Below are 21344 nucleotides of genomic sequence, written 5' to 3'. Positions count from 1 at the left end.
ATGAACAATAAAGAGATGATATATTAACAAGAAATAAAGTTGCAATGTATTGAAGAATGTATGCCTTTTGACCATTGTACAATATAAAAGTCATACACTACAAATAAAATACAAAAATGGAAAGTATAGAAACGGAGTCGAGTAGCAGAATGCCTAAGCATTCCTTGACTCTTTTATAAGTTTGGGGGAAGAAGAGAATGAATTCTCTCTTTAAATTTTTTTTTTGAGCTATCACTTGTAAGATTAACCGAAAAAGAGGTGGAAGAACTGTTACAGAAGGCAAAAAGGCTACTCCTTTCGCCGGTTCATGAGGAGCTCTCTAGGATTTGGTCCTTTCGGACCAGACAAATGTTCATGGTAAGGAAGGAGGTTTTATATAGACTACTTTAGGCAGGATGCTTCTATTCTTTTATACATGTCAACGTCGATTGCAGTCCTATCAAATCACATCAACTCCAACTACCATTCTTGTTTTTAGTGAATCTTCTTCACGTGATGATGTGGTTTCTAAGGAGTTAGTCGTCAACCAATCTTCCTATCGCAGAACTTTAGCACGTGCTCCTCTTGCGATTCACTATGTTTCTTATTTCCTTCATAATCTTGTGATAAGACACTAAAATGCATGGTGAAACAAGCATGAAGATTTATACAAGTTATATTCTCTTATGTTTATGAATTTGTAATAGAAGCTACGCATTTTGACATATTATCTTGCTTTTTTGCTAAATTGTTCTACCTAAAAGACCATAGTAATTTGTATTTCTACAAATTATCATAAATCCACCTTTGACAGCATGAAACCACGATTAAACCAGCTGCTAAATTGCTCGAAACTTGTTGTCAAGCTTTTGCCTGCAGCTAAACCACGGTCAAGACTGCCACCAAATAGCTCTAAAATAGACCGAAAGGATCATTGTCGCTAGAACCAAAGAACCCACAATTGAAACACCAAAAAAACACTCGATCTTGTTGCCAAGCTGCCATCAAAACTCTGACGGCACCTTTTTAGCGTCAATATGTCGATGACCGCTTCTCTCTTCTCTTCCCTGTTTGAGTGTATATTTCGGCTGCTCCTCTTTTTTCTCTTACTGTGTTTGTCAGTTGTCCCACTAAGATGATATTTTCCAAAAGAACCAACTCTCTTCCTTAACATTTTCCTCCTCTTTTTTCCCTCTCTATTGCTTGCAAAAATAAAATTGGTTGTTTCTTTAAATTAAAATTATAAACAACATTTTTTTATTTATTATTTTAGCATTTTAGACATGTTACCAACATCTTTGTATATATATAGAGAGGGTTATAAGAAGCTTTTGAAACATACATCAATATTTGAGAATAGAATTTTCTCTCAACTTTCTTACCTCAACTTTGCTTTCTTATTCTAAGTTCTATTTTTGCTATTTTGTTCTTGTTGCATAAAATGAACAAGATTATTGGATACATTAAAGTGTAAAATGAACAAGATTGTAAATTTTAATAATTATGAATTCCTAAGCTATATCAAGAAATATTTTCTTAAATAAAAAAGATAGTTGGATATATTTTCAAAATGATAAAAAGAATTAAAAATATTGTTTACAAAATACATGGGAAAGAAAACTAAACTACTATTAAACATCCAATTAAATAATTATATGAGAAGTAAAATGTGTATATACAACACATATAATATATATATTTAGTTACTGTACATTCTTACCATTTTACATTTTTTTCAAAAGTATTTTAACCCAAAAAACTATTTTTTCAATGTCATTATCTCACAGTCCAGTGTTTATGAACTTCTCCACTTGATCCACATCGAGGAAACGATCGCATCCACTTACCAACAAAAATCTGATAATAAAAATATAGTGTTAGTCCACCTGCTTCAAATTAAATCTTAAATTAATTCGATTCCTTATCTAAATAATTTTTTTGAGTTTCAAGAAATTATCAAATCTCTCATTTTATTCCAATTCATTGCTTTTTATTTCTTAACTTTTATATTCATAAGTAAAATAAATTCTAATTGATGGTTTTGCAATTAGATTACAAGTTTCATTTTTAATTTTAATGTATCAATTAGGTGATTGAACCAATATATTATTTTTTGATATTATTCTCTTTTTCTGTTCTCTTTATTTTTTTTTAATGTTTGATTACTAATTTGGCTCTAACTTTTGAAGTGAGAGTTTTATACATAATTTAGTCTATTCCATATGTATTTATATATAGTATAATTTCCTAACATTTTTTTTTCTATATCCATAAATGTTATGTTATAAAAAAAAATGTTATTTGTAACTATGAAGCTTGTAATATTGCTTTGAACTGAAAAGTTTTTTTTAGATTTTCTCTATTTCATCTATTACTGAACTATTGTCCAACTCTTGTTTGTATTCATACCCTTTTTCTGATTTTGAATGCATAATGTTAGTCTTGAGACTTGATGAGAGTACTAAGGATTTGTCAACCTAATTGAGATATTCCATTATACCCATTTCCCCCTCTCTCAGGTTTATTATTAAAAAAATAATAACAAAATGTTCAAATTGCACCATACTAGGTGCTTTGGTATATATAAGGTCATTTCAAGTGAGAAAATTTTCTAATACCTCAAATTTCAAAATAGATAGAAATTTTTAACTTTTTTTTCTTTATAAGGTCCTACTTTCTCCTAGCCCTACATTACTTATCCTATCTCATTCAATTTTATGTTGTGCAAAATAATTACAAACCAATGTTAACCTTCATCTGTGATAAACATATATGATTAAAATATATTAAAACATGATACATTAAGTTCTACTTTAAAAACAAAAATATATATTTGCTCTAAATTAAATTTGAGAGAGTAGTTTTCATACTTATCTCTGAAATCTTTGGTGATTTGGAGGCAGCCTCCTAGCAAAGATGATTGCATATTCAAAGCAAGGTTTGGATTGTGAATGCTTTGCCTTAAATGTACCCAACCTATTTCTCCATTTTCCTCATCAAATACTTTAACCCTGAATTAATGTTACACATAAATATTTAAATAATAATAATAATAATAACGGTAATAGTATATGTTCAATTTTTTCTTTGTTTTGTTCGCATGCATGAGTTAGTTTCTATTTAGTCTTAAAGATTTCAATGTGATTTTTTTATATCAGATTTAGCTTTTGACTTCTCAAGGGATCAATTAATGTGTTAGATTTTTTATAACTTCCTAAAAAATTGTTTCTATTAAAATATTTTCATATTGCTAAGGAAAGTTTGTTGTATACATTGGTGGGAACCCTACTAGCTAATAGATGGGACATCATTTTTATAGATTAAGTCCAACAATTTGAGTAAAATTCACTACCATGTCTGTGTTTATTCTTGGTATTAGAGCCTTTTGACCAACATCTTTTTCCCTTTCCTTCTATGGCTTCATTTACATCTTCCCAACCCATCTCAACTATCCCTACCCTTCAAATCTTTAACGTCCTATCCAACATTTTCAATCTTGTTTTTGTTAGCTAGGCTCGATTCCACGAATTATATGTTCAATGAAAAATCCAAATCTTAGCAATATTCAAGCACATGCCTTTTTTAGTTATCTTGATAATTCCACACCAATGCCTACAAAATACCTCTCTATTGTCCAACTCTTCTCTTCCTAGCCTACCTCTACCTCAGTCGAACTATCATCCCATGCTAGTTAAACATCCCTCGAAATTAAACCAAACTATCTTCATTGGAATTACAGAGATCAAGTTGTGATTACCTTAATCAAAGTTATGCTCTTGCCCTCCGCTTGCTCGCATATTGTTGGAAGCGTTGACGAGCTTGCTCTAAATTCACTTTAAATCTCACGAACTTTTAAGAGAAGAAACTTGTTCTTTTAGAAAACTCAAGAACACAAAGAGAAGAATATTGTTCTCTTGAAACTCACTTTATTTATAAAACTTCAATTTGCTTCTATTGATTTGATTCTTTTTTTTCTTGTATACAAATGAAGGAAATAAACTCTTTATATAGTACTCAAGAGGCACTTCCTAAGAGACATAAAATAAATGAAGTACATGCATACATACCATCAAGTACATGAATGGTATGTGTGCATGTACTTGAACAATTACATGTATCTAGAAATGCATGTATCTTGAAATTAGAAATGTATCTTGAATATGTTACCCAGAATGTATTTAGCTTATTAATTTCTGACATGCCCCCTTAAGCTAGACTTCCTAGACTCCGAGCTTCTCTTTCATTTTCAAGAATGAGTCTGTCTTTAATGCTTTTGTGAATATGTCTGCAACTTGGTCTCATGTCTTGCAATACTTCATATACACTTCTCATCTTTGATTCATTCTTTGATGAAATGATACTTGATCTTTATGTGTTTGCTTCTTCCATGAAAAACTGGATTCTTCGAAAGTGAAATAGATGATTGAATGTCACAGAACATGATGGTCCCTTTAATTTATATAGTACCTTTCTTAGCCAAAGTGCTTGACAACTAGTTGTAGACAAAGAGATGTATTCAGCTTCCATTGTGGACAATGCTACGACATTGCTTCTTTGATGCCCATGAAACTGCTCCATAAGTAACATTAAATAAATAACCTGAAGTACTTTTAAAATCATCAATATTTCCTCCCCAATCACTATCACGTAACTAACAAAAACACTATCCACATTCTTTTTATAGTGGATTCCATGATCAACAGTTCCAAGAATATATCTAAGAACTCTTTTTCTAGCTTCCCAATGACTTCTCTTTGGTGATGCCATAAATCTACTCAATAAACTGATGGAGAACAAAAGATCAGATCTAGTTGTAGTTAAATTCATTAAAATTCCAACAAGACTTCTATAAATGGTGGCATCAAAAACTTCACTAATATCATGCTTGCTTAACTTTAAACCCTGTTTTGTAAGAGTACTAGCAAGAAAAGCATTCTCCATTTTGAACTTTATCAACAAATCTTTTGCATACTTCTTTTACAAAACTGTAATCTCATTATTACCTTGTTTAACTTCAATACCAAGAAAGAAAAAAGTAAATCCATATCAGTCATCTCAAATTCCTTTTTCATGCTCTCTTTGAACTCTCCGATCATCATGTTTGAATTTTTCGTAAAAATTAAATCATCAACATATAGACAAATTATTAAAAAAATTACCATTTTCGTCTTCTTTGGTGTAGAGAGCATGTTCATATGGACATCTTCTAAAACCATCCTTCAAGAAAAAATTGTCGATGCGGCTGTACCAAGCTCTCGGTGCTTGCTTTAGCCCATACAATGCTTTCTTCAATTGACACACCTCATTTTCTTATCCAATCTTAGCATAATCGGAAGGCTGCTGAATATATATTTTATCCTCTAAATACCCATTTAAAGATGCTGACTTGACATCCACTAAATGAACTTTCCAATCATTTTTACTACAAGGGCTAACAACAAATGAACAGTCTCCAAGCAAGTTATTGGTGCAAAAACTTCTTCATAATCCACACCAAACTTTTGTTTGTAAACTTTTACGACGAGTCTGACCTTGTATTTCTTCACCTGTCCATTTTGCTTTAGCTTTGTTCTATAGATTCATTTGACTCCAAGAGCTTTTCTATTTTTTTTTGTAATTTTACTAACTCCCATGCCTTGTTTCTTCCTTGATCCTTTACATCTTTCCATTTTTCATCTTGAATTTCTTCTTCAAAATATATAGGATCAACATCTGAAATAAAGCAAAATCAGAATGTTCATCATCTAGTATTCTTCTTGAAGTATTATAGATCTCTTGAATATTTCTTGTCTTCCTTGGAGTAGTTTCTTCATCACTTATGGAGTGTGATGAAGAAGGTAAGTCAGTGGTTGAGTCTCTTCAAGCTTCAACTCTTAAGCATCTTCTTTGCCATCTATATCAAGAAGTAATGGATTCTAGTCTTCATTTGGTGCATCCAACCGCCAAATTTTTGCTTCATCAAACTTGACATCTCGACTTATAATAACTTTCTTACTTATAGGGTTGTACAATTTGTAAGCTTTGGAGTTCTCATTGTACCCAACAAAAATGCATTTTTTTGATTTATCATCTAGCTTACCTCTTTTCTCATTTGAAATATGAGAGTAAGCAATGGACCCAAACACTCTTAGGTGACTAACAGTTGGTTTCAATCTGCTCCATGCTTCTTGAGGAGTATTACCTTGCATTGCTTTAGTTGAAGTTCGATATAAGAGATAAACAACACAAGTTACTACATCTTCCCAAAATTGATTTGGAAGCTTCTCAGCCTTCAACATACTTCTTGCAAGTTCCATTATTATTTTGTTTTCCTCTCTACAACTTGGTTTTGTTGAGGAGTTCTTCGAACAATCTTCTGATGCTTGATTCCATTTTCCTTCAAGAAATCTACAAAAGCAATATATTCTCCTCCATGATCTAAACACAATGATTTCAATTTCAAGCTACTTTCATTTTCCACCATTGCTTTGAATGTCTTGAAACATTTTAAAGTAGCGCTCTTTTATTTTAGCAGATAAATCCATGTTTTTCGACTGTAGTCATCAATAAATGTGAGAAAATAACGGTTACCTCCATGTATAGTAGTTTTCATGGGTCCACATAAGTTTGTATGGACAAGCTCGAGAGATTTTGATGCTCTCCAAGAATCTCCAGTCAGAAATGGATTTCGATGATGCTTTCATTTTAATATATGGCATTCCTCTCACCATATGTTGTTGACATATGTGAGACAAAGTGTTAAAACTCAGGTGCCCAAATCGACATTGCCACAACCATAAAGAGTCATTTATTAAAGTCTTACAAGCTTCTCATAGCTTATTTTAATTGGAAACATTTTGTTGTGAATCATGTGAACCTTTGTTATAAGATCTCCGTTCTTGGTTCTAATCTAACATATGTTATCTTTAAAGATAACATCATATCCTCTTAAGATAAGTTGTCCAACACTTAAAAGATTGTGTTTGAGCTTTGAAACATAATATACATCAGTAATTATTTTTTGTTCCATTTTTTTTTGTCTTGACAAGAATATCTCATTTTCATTTGACTTCAAGCTTCTTTTGTTCACCAATCTTCTCTACATTTTGATGAGATTCATTTAAAGATATAAAAATATTCTTTCTTCTTGTAATGTGGTTACTACAACCATTATCAAGATACCATGTTTCTTCGGTGCTTGTTTCTTGGACGTTGAATGTGAGAAAGAGAATACCTTAATCATTATCCTGTTGCTCATGCATTAGAGTGATTTCTGCTTGATTAGAATTACCCTTCTTAGACCAACAATCTGCTTGAAAATGTCTATATAACACCTACATCGAACATTATATGTGAGAAAAATCTCCACGACCATCACTTCTGCCTCCTCCTCTATTTGAAGTTCTTCCTTATCCTCTATTTGAAGAAGATTGATTGACTCTACTCTCTGATACCTTATTTGTTACAACGTTGGATCCTCCATTTCCTCTACTGCCACGTTCACCTCTTCTTCCACCAGATCGCCCTCTATAGGAGGATTGCATATAAAAAGCTTCTTCTAAAGGAGTAGAATCAAACAACTTCAATCTAGGCCGATGAGATTGAAGAGATCCCATTAAGCTAGTGATGGAGAGAGTTGACAAACCTTTGGATTCTTCAATTGCTATAACAATATGCTCATATCTTCTAGTCATGCTTCAAGGATCTTTTCAACCACCCTTTGATCTTCAATTGTTTCTTTATTTGATCTCAATTGATTAACAATTAAGAGAACAATGTTGAAATATTCTTTAATAGTTTCAGCATCTTTCATTCAAATGGTATCAAATTCAGCTCGAAGTGTTCGCAATCATACCAATTTTACTTTTTCTTCTCCTTCATACAAATTCTACAATGCATCTTTAACTCTTTGAGTTGTTGTGGTGAAAGACTATTCTCACTTTCTAGCTCAAAAATATTCTTTGTCAACAATATACCAAAGATCTTGAGATCCATAAAGAACCTTCATTTATTGGATCCACCATCTATAGTTTTTTCCCTTAAAGCGAGGAAGTTGTGAGTCTGCAACATGTTAGATGAAATCTTTCAATCCTCTACTCTGATGCAAATTTGTTGGAAGTGTTGACAAGCTCACTCTAAATTTACTCTAAATCTCACGAACTTTTAAGAGAAGAAACTTGTTCACTTAGAAAACTCAAGAACACACAAGAGAAGAATATTGTTCTCTTGAAATTCACTTTCTTTATAAGCTTCAATTTGCTTCCATTGATTTGATTTTTTTTCTTGTATACAAATGGAAGCAAATGAACTTTTTATATAGTACTCAAATGACACTTCCTAAAAGACACAAAATAAATGAAGTAGATGCATATACACTATTCATGTACTTGAAGAATTACATGTATCTAGAAATGCTTACATCTTGAAATTAGAATTGTATTTAGGAATGTGTTATCCATAATGTATCTAGCTTATTAATTTGTTACAGATATCATCTCTGTGACTGCTGATCGTGAGCTGTGGATCAGCCTTGAAAAATCGACATTCCTCTAAAACTTGTACAAGGTTGCTTGTACTCTGATATGCACAATTAATCGTAAAAAATGAGAGCGTTGAGAGCAGTACTTCTAAAAAGTGTAATTCCTCGTTAATCACCTTTGCTGGAGTAAAGGTTAAGGATGAAGAAACACTATTACGTATCCTAAATATCCTTCCCTTTTAATTTAATGTTTTTCTAACATCCATTCGAACACGAGATACGACACTCTTCCTTTTTGAACTCGAAGTGCTCCTCGACGCTGAAGAAAAATCAATTATCCTTATCCCGTTGATGCTCAAATCTAGTACATCGATTGCCATGATCCCTTTCCAATCTGCATCAATGCACCAACCAACTAAAGGAGGAAGAAGATTTGCACCATCTAAAGAAAGAGGGAAAGGGCGCTTGCGTGGAGGAGGACGCAACGTTGCGTGGAGGAGGACGCAACTTAAGGGGTTCTTTTTCAAACTCTACTTTCAACTCAAATGGATCCAATTTTTTGCCTTCTAATTTCAGCACAAATTGTGAACCTGCTCAATCAAATGAGTCTTTTAATTCTCAACCTAGTATATCGAGCTAATTTCTCTCGATCAAACAGTAGCCATGTCTTCTGCCAAATTTGCACCAAACATGGTCATACTAATCTTAATTGCGAGTCCAAGGATGACATTCCCTAACCCAATTTGTTGCTATGGTAGCATATACGAGTAATCCATCTATACTTTTTACTAATAACTATTGGCTATTTGACAATGGTTGTAACATACATATGACAAATGGAATGGTGAACCTTCACTTTTCCAATGATTATAATCGGTGAGGAAATAGTAATTAACTATTTTGAATTTTGGTAACTATGTCGAAATTGTCATGTCCTTACATAGTCACTCGCCCATTCTAATTGAATTTTGGTCTTATGCTTTTTCTATAGCTATTTCTTTTTTTAACTAACGGAATATCAACCTCTTCCTTGAATATGTTTTTTTTTTTTTTGAAAAAACGTTTGGAACCACTCCTAATTTTATTGCATTTAAAAGTTTTTGGATGTTGTTGGATGTGCTTGTTATCCTTTACTCAAGCTACTCAAGCCATACAAACAGACATAAGCTTGAACCTAAAATAACTCAACATGGTTTCTTGGTTACACTCTAGATTTGAAAGGTTAAATTTGCTATAGTATACATTTTCACGAATCCATTATCTCTATTATCTTTTATGAATACATTTTTCCTTTGTCTCCCCTTCTCTCCTCTTCTTCTACCACCATTATTCCTCCTTGTTTTATTCCCCTTCTTATTCCTCTCTTTCTACATCCTCTCCTTACCACATGTCTACGAGTCTAATATGCAAGTACCTCCTCCAACCTTTGGACCAACAAAAGCAATTTCCATTTCATTATCGCCATCCTCCCTTTGACCAATACAATTTTACCCCCACATCTTGATCCAAGACCAGCTTCTCCATTAAATCCTAGCCTTGTTTTTGTATAGATATTCTATCGTTTTTTTTACCTGACACATTTTTTTTTGATATGTGACATGTTATGAGTGTTTAGTCACATTTCGTTGATAGTTTAAAGTTACTAACTATAGGATCCAAATGTAAACTAATTAAGAAGCCATTTAACATTAAAAACAACAAAATAAACATAACCAGTACTACATTTCATTAACACATGGATAATGGGAGGGAAAAGGATAGTAAAGACTAAAATACAATTGCTTTTTAAAAGAGACCTTTAAAATTTTGATAAATCAAATGATACATGTTTTCAGTCCGTCCAGTAAATATCCAATTTTTGTTTTCCATTTTTAAAAATTAGGTTTATTTTTAAAAATTTTTTTGTATGGTTTTCATTTCTTTAAGTATAAGAGTTGAATTTTAGCCAAATTTAAAAAATCGTGGTCACATTTTTTATCCATTTTGTTTTTGTTTTTTATTTTTGAAAATTAAGGATATAAATACTTCTTTTATCTATAAATTTTCTTTTTGATATGTAATTTCTATCAATGTTTTAAAAAACAAGTTAAAATTTAAAAGGAAACATCGTCAAAAATAGAACATTTGACAAAATATTTACACTTGATAGAAAATCAAGAATAACAAATTTTATTGTTCTATGGAGTGTAAATAGTTTGTCAATTTTTTTTCTTCTATTTTTTGAAGAACTGCGTCTAGAAAAATAATTCTTAAAAACTTATTTTAAGTTTTAGAATCTAGCAAAGTACAACTTCCCTACTTTGAGATTGATACAAATTAGGGTAAGAAAGTGAGAAAGAAAGTTTAATTATAAAAACCAAAAACAAACAGGTCTTACTGTTTTAGTATTAACTATTTAAAATAACGAAAGATTAGTTTTAATTCTAACCTGTACATTTGTGCATCAATAGGCTTGGGATGGTCATTTAAGTCCACTAAGCACCCTTCATGCACCCAACAATCTCCACATGAGTCCAGTTCCCATCCCTCAAGCTTCCCTTCCTAACATATGTTTTCAAATTCTTTCATATTAAACTGTTGCCGATATAACCTATATATATATTTTACACACGCATGTACATATATACATATGTATATAATAAAATAGTTAGGTCATTATACATACACAATAACTTATTGAAATATATATACATATATACTTTAATTTAATTATAAAACTAACTATGACTTAAAATAAAGAAAAAAAAAAATAAATTAGAAAACAAACTATCAACCAATTGTACCACAATGTATACAAGTTTAATTTATAAACGTTAAAGTTTGCATCTATTTGTGTTAGTTTCAAAATTAAAAATCTAGAATTTTCTAAAATTTACTAATATATTGAACTTAAAATCGTGAGTACTCTAAGTTTTAATAGAACTAAAATTTATATATGGATATTTATTAGATTAATTTGATAATTAAAAGAACTGAAATTGTCAATCCTACATATTTTATATAAAAAATTGGAAATTGAGAAACCTTATAGATAAATATTGAACTTTTAATAAATTATGCAACGAACGACACTTTAGAAAATTAAATTAATGAAGCAATGTACTAAAAATTTCAAAGTTTGAGACTGACTAAACTTGGAATTTGAAGTATAAAAAGTGATAAAAAATACCTGGACAAAGTCCCTAAATGTCTCAATAACCTCCACAGCCTTCTCTTTAGCAAAACTTGGCTCAGAAATCACATTCAATCTCAATTCCGCAGACTCCAAAGGTTCTTCAAGATCCTTTATAAGACTACCAATCCCTTCATTTGATCCCTCTAGTTTCATTCTCACCATTTCAATAATAATCTTCACAACCATATAAGCCCCATCATCCAAAAAATAATTCTCTTTAAGTGCCCCATGCCCCGACGTCTCCATCATGAGATGCGTCTCGATTCCATCCATGTTGAGTTGGATTCCTTTGTCGATCACATTCCGATACCCGACACGGTACAGACAATGTCGTCCACCTCGATTGGTAATGAACTTTGTGAGAGCAACACTGGTACGGGCGTCGGTGACAATGGTGGTGGCAGGGTGCTCTCGAAGGACGATGGCCGACATTAGGGCGATGAGTTTGTCACCATTGATTGGGTTGCCCTCGTGATCGACGACACCACTACGGTCAACGTCAGTGTCAAAGACGACACCGAGGTCGGCATTGTGGTCGAGGAGGCTGGCTCGAGTGAGTGACATGGCGGTTTTGTCTTCTGGGTTAGGGATGTGGTTGGGGAACATGCCGTCTGGGTTGAGATGGAGAGAGCCAAAGGTGTCTGCGCCCAGCTTGTCTAAGACATCCCACGTGAAGAAGCCCCCGGATCCGTTACCCGCATTTACTATTATCTGTAAATTAAAATTATATACAAATTAAAACATTTTAAATACCTTTAAAAGAAAACTAAATAACCCCTTGCTAACCACTCCAATTGAAAAGTTTCAAGATACCTTTAAATTTTTTTTTTTTTTTTTTTTTTTAACAAATAGTCTTGTTGATCTAAAATTTATACCAATTTTCTTACTAATAAAAATAAAAACCAAAATATTAAATTAAAACATAAGATCTTATGACAAAATTTTAAAATAAAAATTTCTTCTTAAAATATATTAAAACAATAAGTAGTAGTAAAACACACTAACTTTTAAAACACCTTTTAAACTTTCATAAATAAAAAAAAGTTTAAAATATACATTTTTTGTTTTGTTATATAACACATGTTATTAATTTTGTGTTAGTTGAGAATATTTTTTAAACTTGTCTAAGTTTGAGGGTACTTAAAAAAACTTTTTAATAGATCAAAGTATTTTTTCCACAAAAATTTAACGATTTTTATCTAAAACTAACGTTAAAGAATATTTTTTTGAACTCTTTTTGAAAGTTTAAGTGCATTTATGAAATTTTTGAAAGTTTAAAGGTTCTATTTTATACAAGCCATAGAGTTAGAGAGATATTTTTTATAATTTATTGATTCAAAATTTAACTTTGTTTTTTAAGAAACTTGTTAAAAAGTGGATAATAAAAAAAAACAAAACAAAAGATAAAATGATTATGAAATGTGCCTTAATTTTAAATTTTTTAGCTTCTAATTTACTTTTGATGGTATTTTTGAGTTAACGAGGTATAAAATTATAAAATTATTAATCATTGTAAAATTGACAATGAATTCCCTATAAAGTAGTTTAAAAAGAGAGAATATGTGGAAAGGAAAATAATTGGAGATATAGATGAACATAAACTGTTGAAGAGAGAAATTAATGAGAAAAGTATTTGAGAAGAGAAATTAGAATAACGAACAGAAATATATTGAAATTAGTTTATAAACAAAACTGAACTTTAATAAATTTAATAATTATGTGTCTAGAAAATTTGATTACATTTATTAATACTATATGGTTTATATGGAAGCTAAATAGTGATAAATGATAAAATACACGGACTCAATTTTTTAATTATTAAGATTTAGAATTAAATCATTAAAAACTAAAATTATAAATTAAAAAGTGTTACTTTGGTAAGAGTTTGTTGAGGGTGATTTTTAACCAATAGTATAACATTAATAAAATATTTGACTATATTAAAAATAGTTTTTTTTTTTAATATAACCAAACGACAAAATATTTATACTATGTAAAACAGTTTCGAAAACAGAAAAAGCTCATAAGCCTACCATAAAAAAAAATACCAAAAATGCCTCATGGTTAATTGACTCTAAACACGCATTATATATTCGGTAAACTATCATTTCTATTTTTTGATACATAGTCGTTTAGATTTGACTACATTTGACAATCTAAACGATTTTTTTTCAAGATTTTTTGGTACAGTTAGTAGATTTCAAGATTGTTCAGTACACGTTCGTTTAGATTTGACTATTCTTTCTACACGCTTATTTAGATTTCATCGTTTAAATTTGGATAACCAAATCTAAATGATTTTTTTCAAAATTTTTGGTATACGATCGTTTAGATTTGATTGTTTAAATTTAGGTAGCAAAATCTAAAATAATTTTTTCAAGATCTTTTTGGTATATGATCGTTTATATTTTGTTATTTTTTGTAGACAATCATTTAGATTTGGTACATGATCGTTTAGATTTGATTCCAAATCAAAACAATTTTTTTTAAGATTCTTTAGTAGACGATCGTTTAGATTTGACTATTTTTTTTTGTATACGATTGTTTAGATTTTGTAACTCAATATTCCAATAAATTTTTTCATAATTTTTTATATTTGTTACACGATCTTGAACAATCAAGTAACAATTTGAAAAAGAATATATAAAAAATAGATCTTGATCTTGAACCAAATAATAACAGTTAAGAAAAATAAAAGAAAAATGGTAGAAGAAGAAGAGAAAAAGAGAGGAAAAGAAAAAGAAAATTGAAGAAAGAAAGAGAGAAAAAGACGTTGAAAAAGAAAAGAAAAAAAATTAAAAGAAAGAGATAAAAAGAAAAGACAAACCTGAAATATTTAAAAAAAATAATCGACTTCGTCAATTTTTTAATTTTGTCAGGGGTGTTGTGTTATTTCTATAAAAATGTTATAATAAAAAGAAGTTTATCCTCTCCGTTCATAGTGTGTAAGTTCCCAGAAATAGAAGATACAAAACAGCAAACAAATAGTGTGGCTTTGGATTGGATAAAGCAATGAACACCACAAACGTAGTTCACACGTAAATTCAAATCCCAAGAGATAAGGGAAAAGCCATGCAACACACTAAAACTACATAACACAATTTCTTATTTCTTTTCTTTTTCTTCTTTTTTTTTTTTTCTTTTAGTTGTGAAGTTCCATTTTTAAAAAATTTTATATGAAATTTGTCTTTTATTATGTTCAATATTTACATTTCTAAACCTCATTTTTCATCACTTAATCACTTAAAAGCTAACGCCAAATACCAAAGTCGTAAGTGCTGTTGATGTAAAGTCAAAGAATAAACATGTAAATTATTGAAATTAAATTTAATGACTAAACATGGAACTTGAAAATGTAAAATTTTGAAATTGAGGAACTAAATAAAAAATAATAAAACTTAAAACTTTTAAAGAGTAAAAATGTAACTAATTACCGTATGAAAACTAAATCCAAACTTTAAAATCAGGCACAATGTATTATTATATATCTACCAATATAATAACATGGATACTCCTTTCATAAACTATATATTATTAAACTTTTGACAATTATAATTAGGTCAATTACATATATAAAACAAAACCGAAAATATATACGGTTCACATAATAAAAAAAACTCATAAAATCACCACTATTTTTTTTTATGAATTTCAGATTTTCCCTTGTTGGTTTTGAACTTTCCAGGACGAGTATTGAATTCTTGCACGTCTTCTTCATATTAATTATTACTTCTCCTTCTTCATATTCTCATTTCTTCTTGTTCGCGATGTCTTTATTTTTTCTTCTAGAATTTCTTACTTCTTCGTCATCTCTCATTAATTCTTTGTTTCTTCTTCTCATCTCTCGTCTATTTTTTTCTTCTTTCTTTTTTCATTACATGATCATGTAATGAAATCCAAACAATCAGTCGTCTACCCCAGATAGACAGAGATAGATCACCATCGATCCAGATAGATAAGTGATAGATCTAAACGATTGTTTAAATAGATATATAAGTGATAGATTTAAATGATCGTTTACCAAGATCATTAAGATTTGGTACAAGATGGTGTACCAAAGATCGTTTAGATTTGATACAAGAGGGTGTACCAAGATATTTTAGATTTAGTACAAAATCGTTTACCAAAATCTAAACGATCATATATCTAAACAATCTTGGTATAAGATCATGCCCAAGATCATTTAGAATTGGTATAAGGTCTCGTGTACCAAGATTGTTTAGATTTGGTACAAGATCTTGTATCAAGATCGTTTAGATATTGGTATATATGATCTCATTTAATTTTGATTTGATACAATATCGTGTACCAAGAACGTTTAGATTTGGTACAAGATCATGTACAAGCTTTTCGCATGTGTGTGTGGCCGATTAATCGCGAGATATTTTTATTATTTCACGTTATGGGCTTTTAGGCTTTTTACTTGTTTTCAAAATTGATAAATATTTTCACGTTTTGTTCTATTTTTGAAAAAAAATTAGGGAAACTTTCCTAAATATAACAAACTCGTGAAATATTTATGGCCCGTATAACAAAGCCCATAAAAGCTATTTTTTAAATATTACAGATTTGTCCTCTCATCTTTTTCTCCTCTATTCAATTTCTCATCTTCCTCTGTACTCTTCATTTTTAGCTGCAATTTCTTCCATTTTTTTTTGTTTTTAGATTTTGGTAACCAAATCTATTTCTTTCTATCGTCTTTCTTGGTTTTCTCTCTTTTTTTTCGATGTGTGCATGTCTTTTTTTTTTTTATGTTTAGATTAGGTAACCAAATCTGATGGGTATAAGAATTTTAAAAAAATTAGTTAGACATTTAAATTAGGTAAGAAAAACTAAAAGATTGTGTATAAAGAATATTAAAAAAAATCGTTTATACCAAATTTTGAAAAAAAAAATCTTTTAGATTTGAGGTAGCCAAATCTAAACGATAGTGTACTCAATTCTAACGATCGTATACCAAATTTTGAAAAAAAAATGGTTTAGATTTGAAACCCCAAGTCTAAACAATCGTGTAGCCAAATCTAAACGATCGTATACCAAAATTTTAAAAAAAATGGTTTAGATTTGGGACGATCGTGTAACCCAATTAATTAATCGATAGAATTGGAAAAAGAAATCTAAACGATCGTGTACCAAATCGCGTTACCAAGTATATTATGCGCATGGTTGACAGAATATTTTTTGTATTTTACACGTTGGGCCTCTGAGTTTTTTCATTTTTAGAATTGTTTTATACAGTGATAAATACTTTGTGGCTTTTTTATATTTTTAAAAAGACTCCGAAAAATTATTTAGAAAAGAAAACGAGGAGAATCGGTAATCCATAAAAAAAAATCCAATATTAATATTAAACTAATTTTGACGGTTGTATATGAGGGAGGGATTTTTTATTTTCTTTATAAACACTATAAAAAACTTAGGAGTAAGGAATTTGGTGTCGACATCATGGGTAGAGTGAAAGAAAAAGTTAATACCTTAAATCCTTGGAGAGGAGTATCATAATGCAAAGGATGATTGATTCTTTGCTTAATGATATCTCTGAGATGCTTTGAATAAGCCCCCATGAAATCCACCTTTGACGGCGGCGTTCGGAGAAGAGTAGAGACTTTGACCACTCTGTTTGCGTACTTCACGGCGGCTCTGTCGCATATCTCCTCCACCTCCGGCGAGCTTAACCCTCCTCTCTTCGTGAAAAACTTCATCCCATTTCGTGTATACGGTAAGTGAGATGCTGTTAACTACAACACAAAATAAATAAATAAATAAATAAATAAATAAATAAATAAATAAATAAATAAATAAATAAATAAATAAATAAATAAATAAATAAATAAATAAAAGTGTTTGTGTAATTTTTTTATTAAATAATTTAATTATATTAAAGTTATTATTTCTTCTATTTCGTTTTTATAAATATTAAAATAAAAAGTTGAATTTTCGAAATCCTTCCATTTATTCCATCTTTGTTTCTCAACTTTCAAATCTTTGTTTTACTCTACCAAGTTGTTCCCATTATACAGGATAAATGTTTCAGGGTGCATACACCACCACATTAACGAGAGATTATTCATATAATAAACTCAGTTTAAAGAATATTTTTAAGTAAATATAATATCCTCAGTTATATGTAGATTTGAACAATAGTATGTTTAATCCTTTAATTTAAAAAATGTATGCTTCTAATTCATAAAGTAATTTAAAAGGTTCTAACAATAAATTTTAAGTTTTTAGCATTATTTTAAAAAATTTTTCTTCCCTAAAATTATTTGGTATTATTTTATAATCATAATAGTGATCTATGTCACTAAAGTATATATAATTTTATGTAAAAAGAAGTACATAGAATTTAGGTATTTATATAAATTTAGCTCCATGAACCAACCATAATAGAAGCATCATAAGAAAAAGGAGACAAAACGGTGCTCATGAAACACGCCGGCGTGGTGGCAAGTCCCATATCAAACACCAAACACCCCGCCCTACTAACTCCGGCGAACACCGCAGCACTCAAAGCACTGCCGGAAATTCTCGGGTCTCTCCCGACCGAAACACTCACGCTCCGCCCCGTTTCCATCCCATTGATTACCCACTCCGCGAAACTCTCCGCTATCGCCTCCACGGCTGCCGCCGTCAAGTCCACCGTCCTCCCCTTTTCCCCCTCGATCGCCACCCCTCTCACGTCTGACCCATTCTGCAGCCGCCGAATCCTCCCCATCTCCTCATCCACCTCCTCCGCTGCCAATGCTCCACCGTGCTCCGCCGTCCTCCACGTTGCCGCAACCCCTCGGGGGGCGGCGCGTTTTAGAAAAGCAAAACTACTTACTTTGGGACTTAAGGGTTTATTTGGAAATAAAATGAAATTTGGAAATGAATCTCCTCTTGTTTTTATTGAAGTGCCCAATGTGGTGGATGCCATTGTTGAGAGGTGAGAAATTGAAAGAAAGAAGAAAGAAATTGTTTTGGTTTTGTTTGGAATGAATTGAATTAAGAGATGGAAAAGATAAGAAGATGAATTAGAACCCTACATTTGAATGTTTTAGAAGAAATATCTATGAACAAACTTCCAAAATTTGAGTGAGGAATTTTTTATTTTCTTTTGTTCTTTGTTTTATGTGTTGTTTGAAACTGAATTTATGATTCATGTGGGAACTGCTTGTTTTCTTATTTTGTTTCTTTGCATATTTGTAAATTACACAGCCGTGTTGGAGAGCACTTTTGGACTAATAATCTACTTCACTAGAGCAACTGAATAATAAAAAAATTAAAATTAATACTAATATTAATAATAATAATAAATTGAAATGGGTTAAATTTGCCACCTAGTTTTTCCATTAGTCAACTAATTGTCAAATTAGCCGCAGGAACCACTTTTAACTATCATTTATAACCACGGAGACCAAATGGTTTGTTTAAAAAAATTTAAAAACCAAATAAAGATTAACCTCAAACCTGAGGGACCAAAAGAGTAATTTTTCCTAAAGTATAAAATACAATTAAGAATTGTCCCAATTGTTTGCGTAAACCCTTAACTATATCATTTCTAAGCTTTCCAATGAAACAAGTGGATGAGTTGGATTTGAGATTAGTTGAAGACTACGATTAAGATGAAATAGTAGTTCAAATAATTAGGGGTTAAAAAAAAGTTTACTAAGGTGTAAGTTGTCACACTTCCTCCCTGAAGCTCCTTACTTGAACCCTTAACCTCGCCCAATTGAAGGTGTGATGGCTTGCAAGCATTGCCATATCTTGACAAAATTCACCAATTAATCGACTAACTTGCCTGACTCAACTAGCAGTCTCAATCCAAATGCATACTTGAAATAAATAACAACACAAGTTATGCTCTTTTCTGACTAATTTAGACTACTAGTTGCAACCTATGTGAGACATCAGTGGAAACTTAAACATGATAACTTAGTAGCAGCTTAAACATAATACAAACCTTTTTACAAATCTGACTCATCAAAGACTTGAACGATATCAGTAGAGACATTTTCACCCTGAACATAACTTACACTATAAGAAATTATGGCTCTCCCGACGTATTAAATCGTCGAGAAATATATCAAAATACGTTCAAAAAATAGAGGCCTATTAGGAGACGGGTCAGGAGAAACGTGTCGAGAGAGTATTTCTTGATATAGACGTGAGGCAGAGTCAGGAATACATAACTCCCGACGCTGGGATGAATTGGAGTAAAGAACTCTTGACGCACTTAAGTACTACGTGGGAAATGTCTCTATCCTGAAGTCGGTTCGAAAGCGTAAGGAGATCCTCTAACTCGACGTCTACTAGAAGCATCGGACGTGAGTAATAACTCCCGACAGCTTTCTGTGTTGGGAGATTAGGTTTTTTCTTCATTCTTTTCAATTATTATCTTCGTTGTTTTATAACATGTGGTACTTTTTTGAATTCCAATTCAATAAAATTTTCAAACAAAACAAATACAAAATTAATAACTACATTGAAGTACCAAGGTTTAATTTACGAAATTAGAACATATTTCATAAAAAAGAGTCTTATAAAAATGTTTGTTTAAAATAAATACATAAAAGAGAAAAATACATCATCTCTCATCGCTAGATGTCGTCTTCGAACACGTCCACACCTAGAATGACATGAAAGTAAAATACATCATTTGAACTTCAAATAAACCAAAATGGATGCTAAAAACCTAAACATTTTCACTAACAATAGTTAAACTTAACTCCATGATCAACCTACCATTCTATAACAACCCATAGAACTCACTCCAACATCAACCTATCAAGAACCCAATGTAATAACTTTGCTTCTCTGTACAAATGTAACAACAATAGAATACAAACTCCTTGCACAAAATCTAACTTCGGCGTGACCCACCCAAGGTAACAATAACATCGAGACCTTCAAGTTTAAGCCTCCCTCCCCCCTCAAACTCACTACATAATCAAACTGAATAGATGAAAGCCCTTGCACAACGAAAAATTTAATGTAACCATTACCCAATTTTAATTGGAATCTAAAAATATCAATATATTGGTAAATAATAGAAAACATTTCTTAGAGGCTAAGCATGCTTTCACATTAAAAGAAAATTATAGAGAAGAGGCAGAACATTTACACACGTAGACGACTCTAGATTTACAAAAACTCCAAATTTCAAATTGGGGCACCATCACTTGGAAACCTTCCTATTCTCTTAAAATGAATTTTTGGTTTGTGGGAACCAAAAATTAGAAGAGAATTTTATTTCTTAGAGAGAAAATTATTTTTTGTGAGATTAACCTTAGACAAAATTTTTTCCGCATAACTCTTCTGCAATATTTTGCCGATCTCTCCCTCTTCTTTAAATGGAAGAAGTGGGAAGTTGAGAGAAAAATTGGGAATGTGGGAAAACCACCCATGTTCCTTATTAATTTAATAATAACTTCTTATTAAAATAATATTATAATAATTATTAATTAATTAATTAAATCATATTTAATTAACATTTCATTTAAATGAATATCTCTTGCATAAACTATAATTTTAATTTAATTAATTTAACTAAATCAAGTTTAATTAAATAATATTAAACTAAACTATTAATTAATTCTCCAATTAATTAATTCTTAAATTAAATATCTTATATTTAATTTAATCCAAATTTGAATCATATTCAAATATAAATCTCTCATAACCTATTGTTTTAATGTGTATCATATATACATTAAATTTTAACCTATAGTTTTAATATGAATCTGATTCACA

At 30.7% G+C, this 21344-nt stretch overlaps 1 protein-coding gene across 5 annotated transcripts; it reads right to left on the bottom strand.

Moving 5' to 3' along the window:
• Positions 1–1589: 1589 nt before the first annotated feature.
• LOC103502521 (uncharacterized) lies at positions 1590–18683 on the bottom strand. Of its 5 annotated transcripts, none has more exons than XM_008466477.3 (6): positions 17995–18622; positions 17087–17350; positions 11607–12323; positions 10866–10978; positions 2850–2990; positions 1590–1836 (listed from the first exon to the last, which is right to left on the bottom strand). In XM_008466477.3, the coding sequence occupies exons 1-6, from the start codon at positions 18526–18528 to the stop codon at positions 1761–1763; spliced, it is 1845 nt and encodes a 614-aa protein (XP_008464699.2). In that variant the 5' UTR covers positions 18529–18622; the 3' UTR covers positions 1590–1760. The 5 variants fall into 5 exon arrangements, 3 of the variants coding, with proteins under 3 accessions (XP_008464699.2, XP_050947414.1, XP_008464700.2); XR_007824542.1 differs by lacking the exon at positions 1590–1836 and adding an exon at positions 3737–3828 and having other exon boundaries at positions 2851–2990; positions 17995–18600; XM_051091457.1 differs by having other exon boundaries at positions 1590–2990; positions 17995–18600.
• Between the last annotated feature and the right edge of the window lie 2661 nt (positions 18684–21344).

This window comes from Cucumis melo, chromosome 10 (genome assembly GCF_025177605.1).
Source record: "Cucumis melo cultivar AY chromosome 10, USDA_Cmelo_AY_1.0, whole genome shotgun sequence".
Classification (NCBI taxonomy): domain Eukaryota; kingdom Viridiplantae; phylum Streptophyta; class Magnoliopsida; order Cucurbitales; family Cucurbitaceae; genus Cucumis; species Cucumis melo.
Note: the sequence above shows the minus strand (reverse complement) of the source record. Positions and strands in the feature narration are given on the sequence as shown.

What these genes read in the sequence shown, in the direction of transcription:
- LOC103502521 (XM_051091457.1), bottom strand. Translation starts at nt 18,528, where the DNA reads ATGGCATCCACCACATTGGGCACTTCAATAAAAACAAGAGGAGATTCA. An exon ending in CTTATGATGCTTCTATTATG is followed by an intron (nt 17,351 to 17,994) that starts GTTGGTTCATGG and finishes TTTGTGTTGTAG; the next exon opens with TTAACAGCATCTCACTTACC. An exon ending in CTCCTCTCCAAGGATTTAAG is followed by an intron (nt 12,324 to 17,086) that starts GTATTAACTTTT and finishes TTTAATTTACAG; the next exon opens with ATAATAGTAAATGCGGGTAA.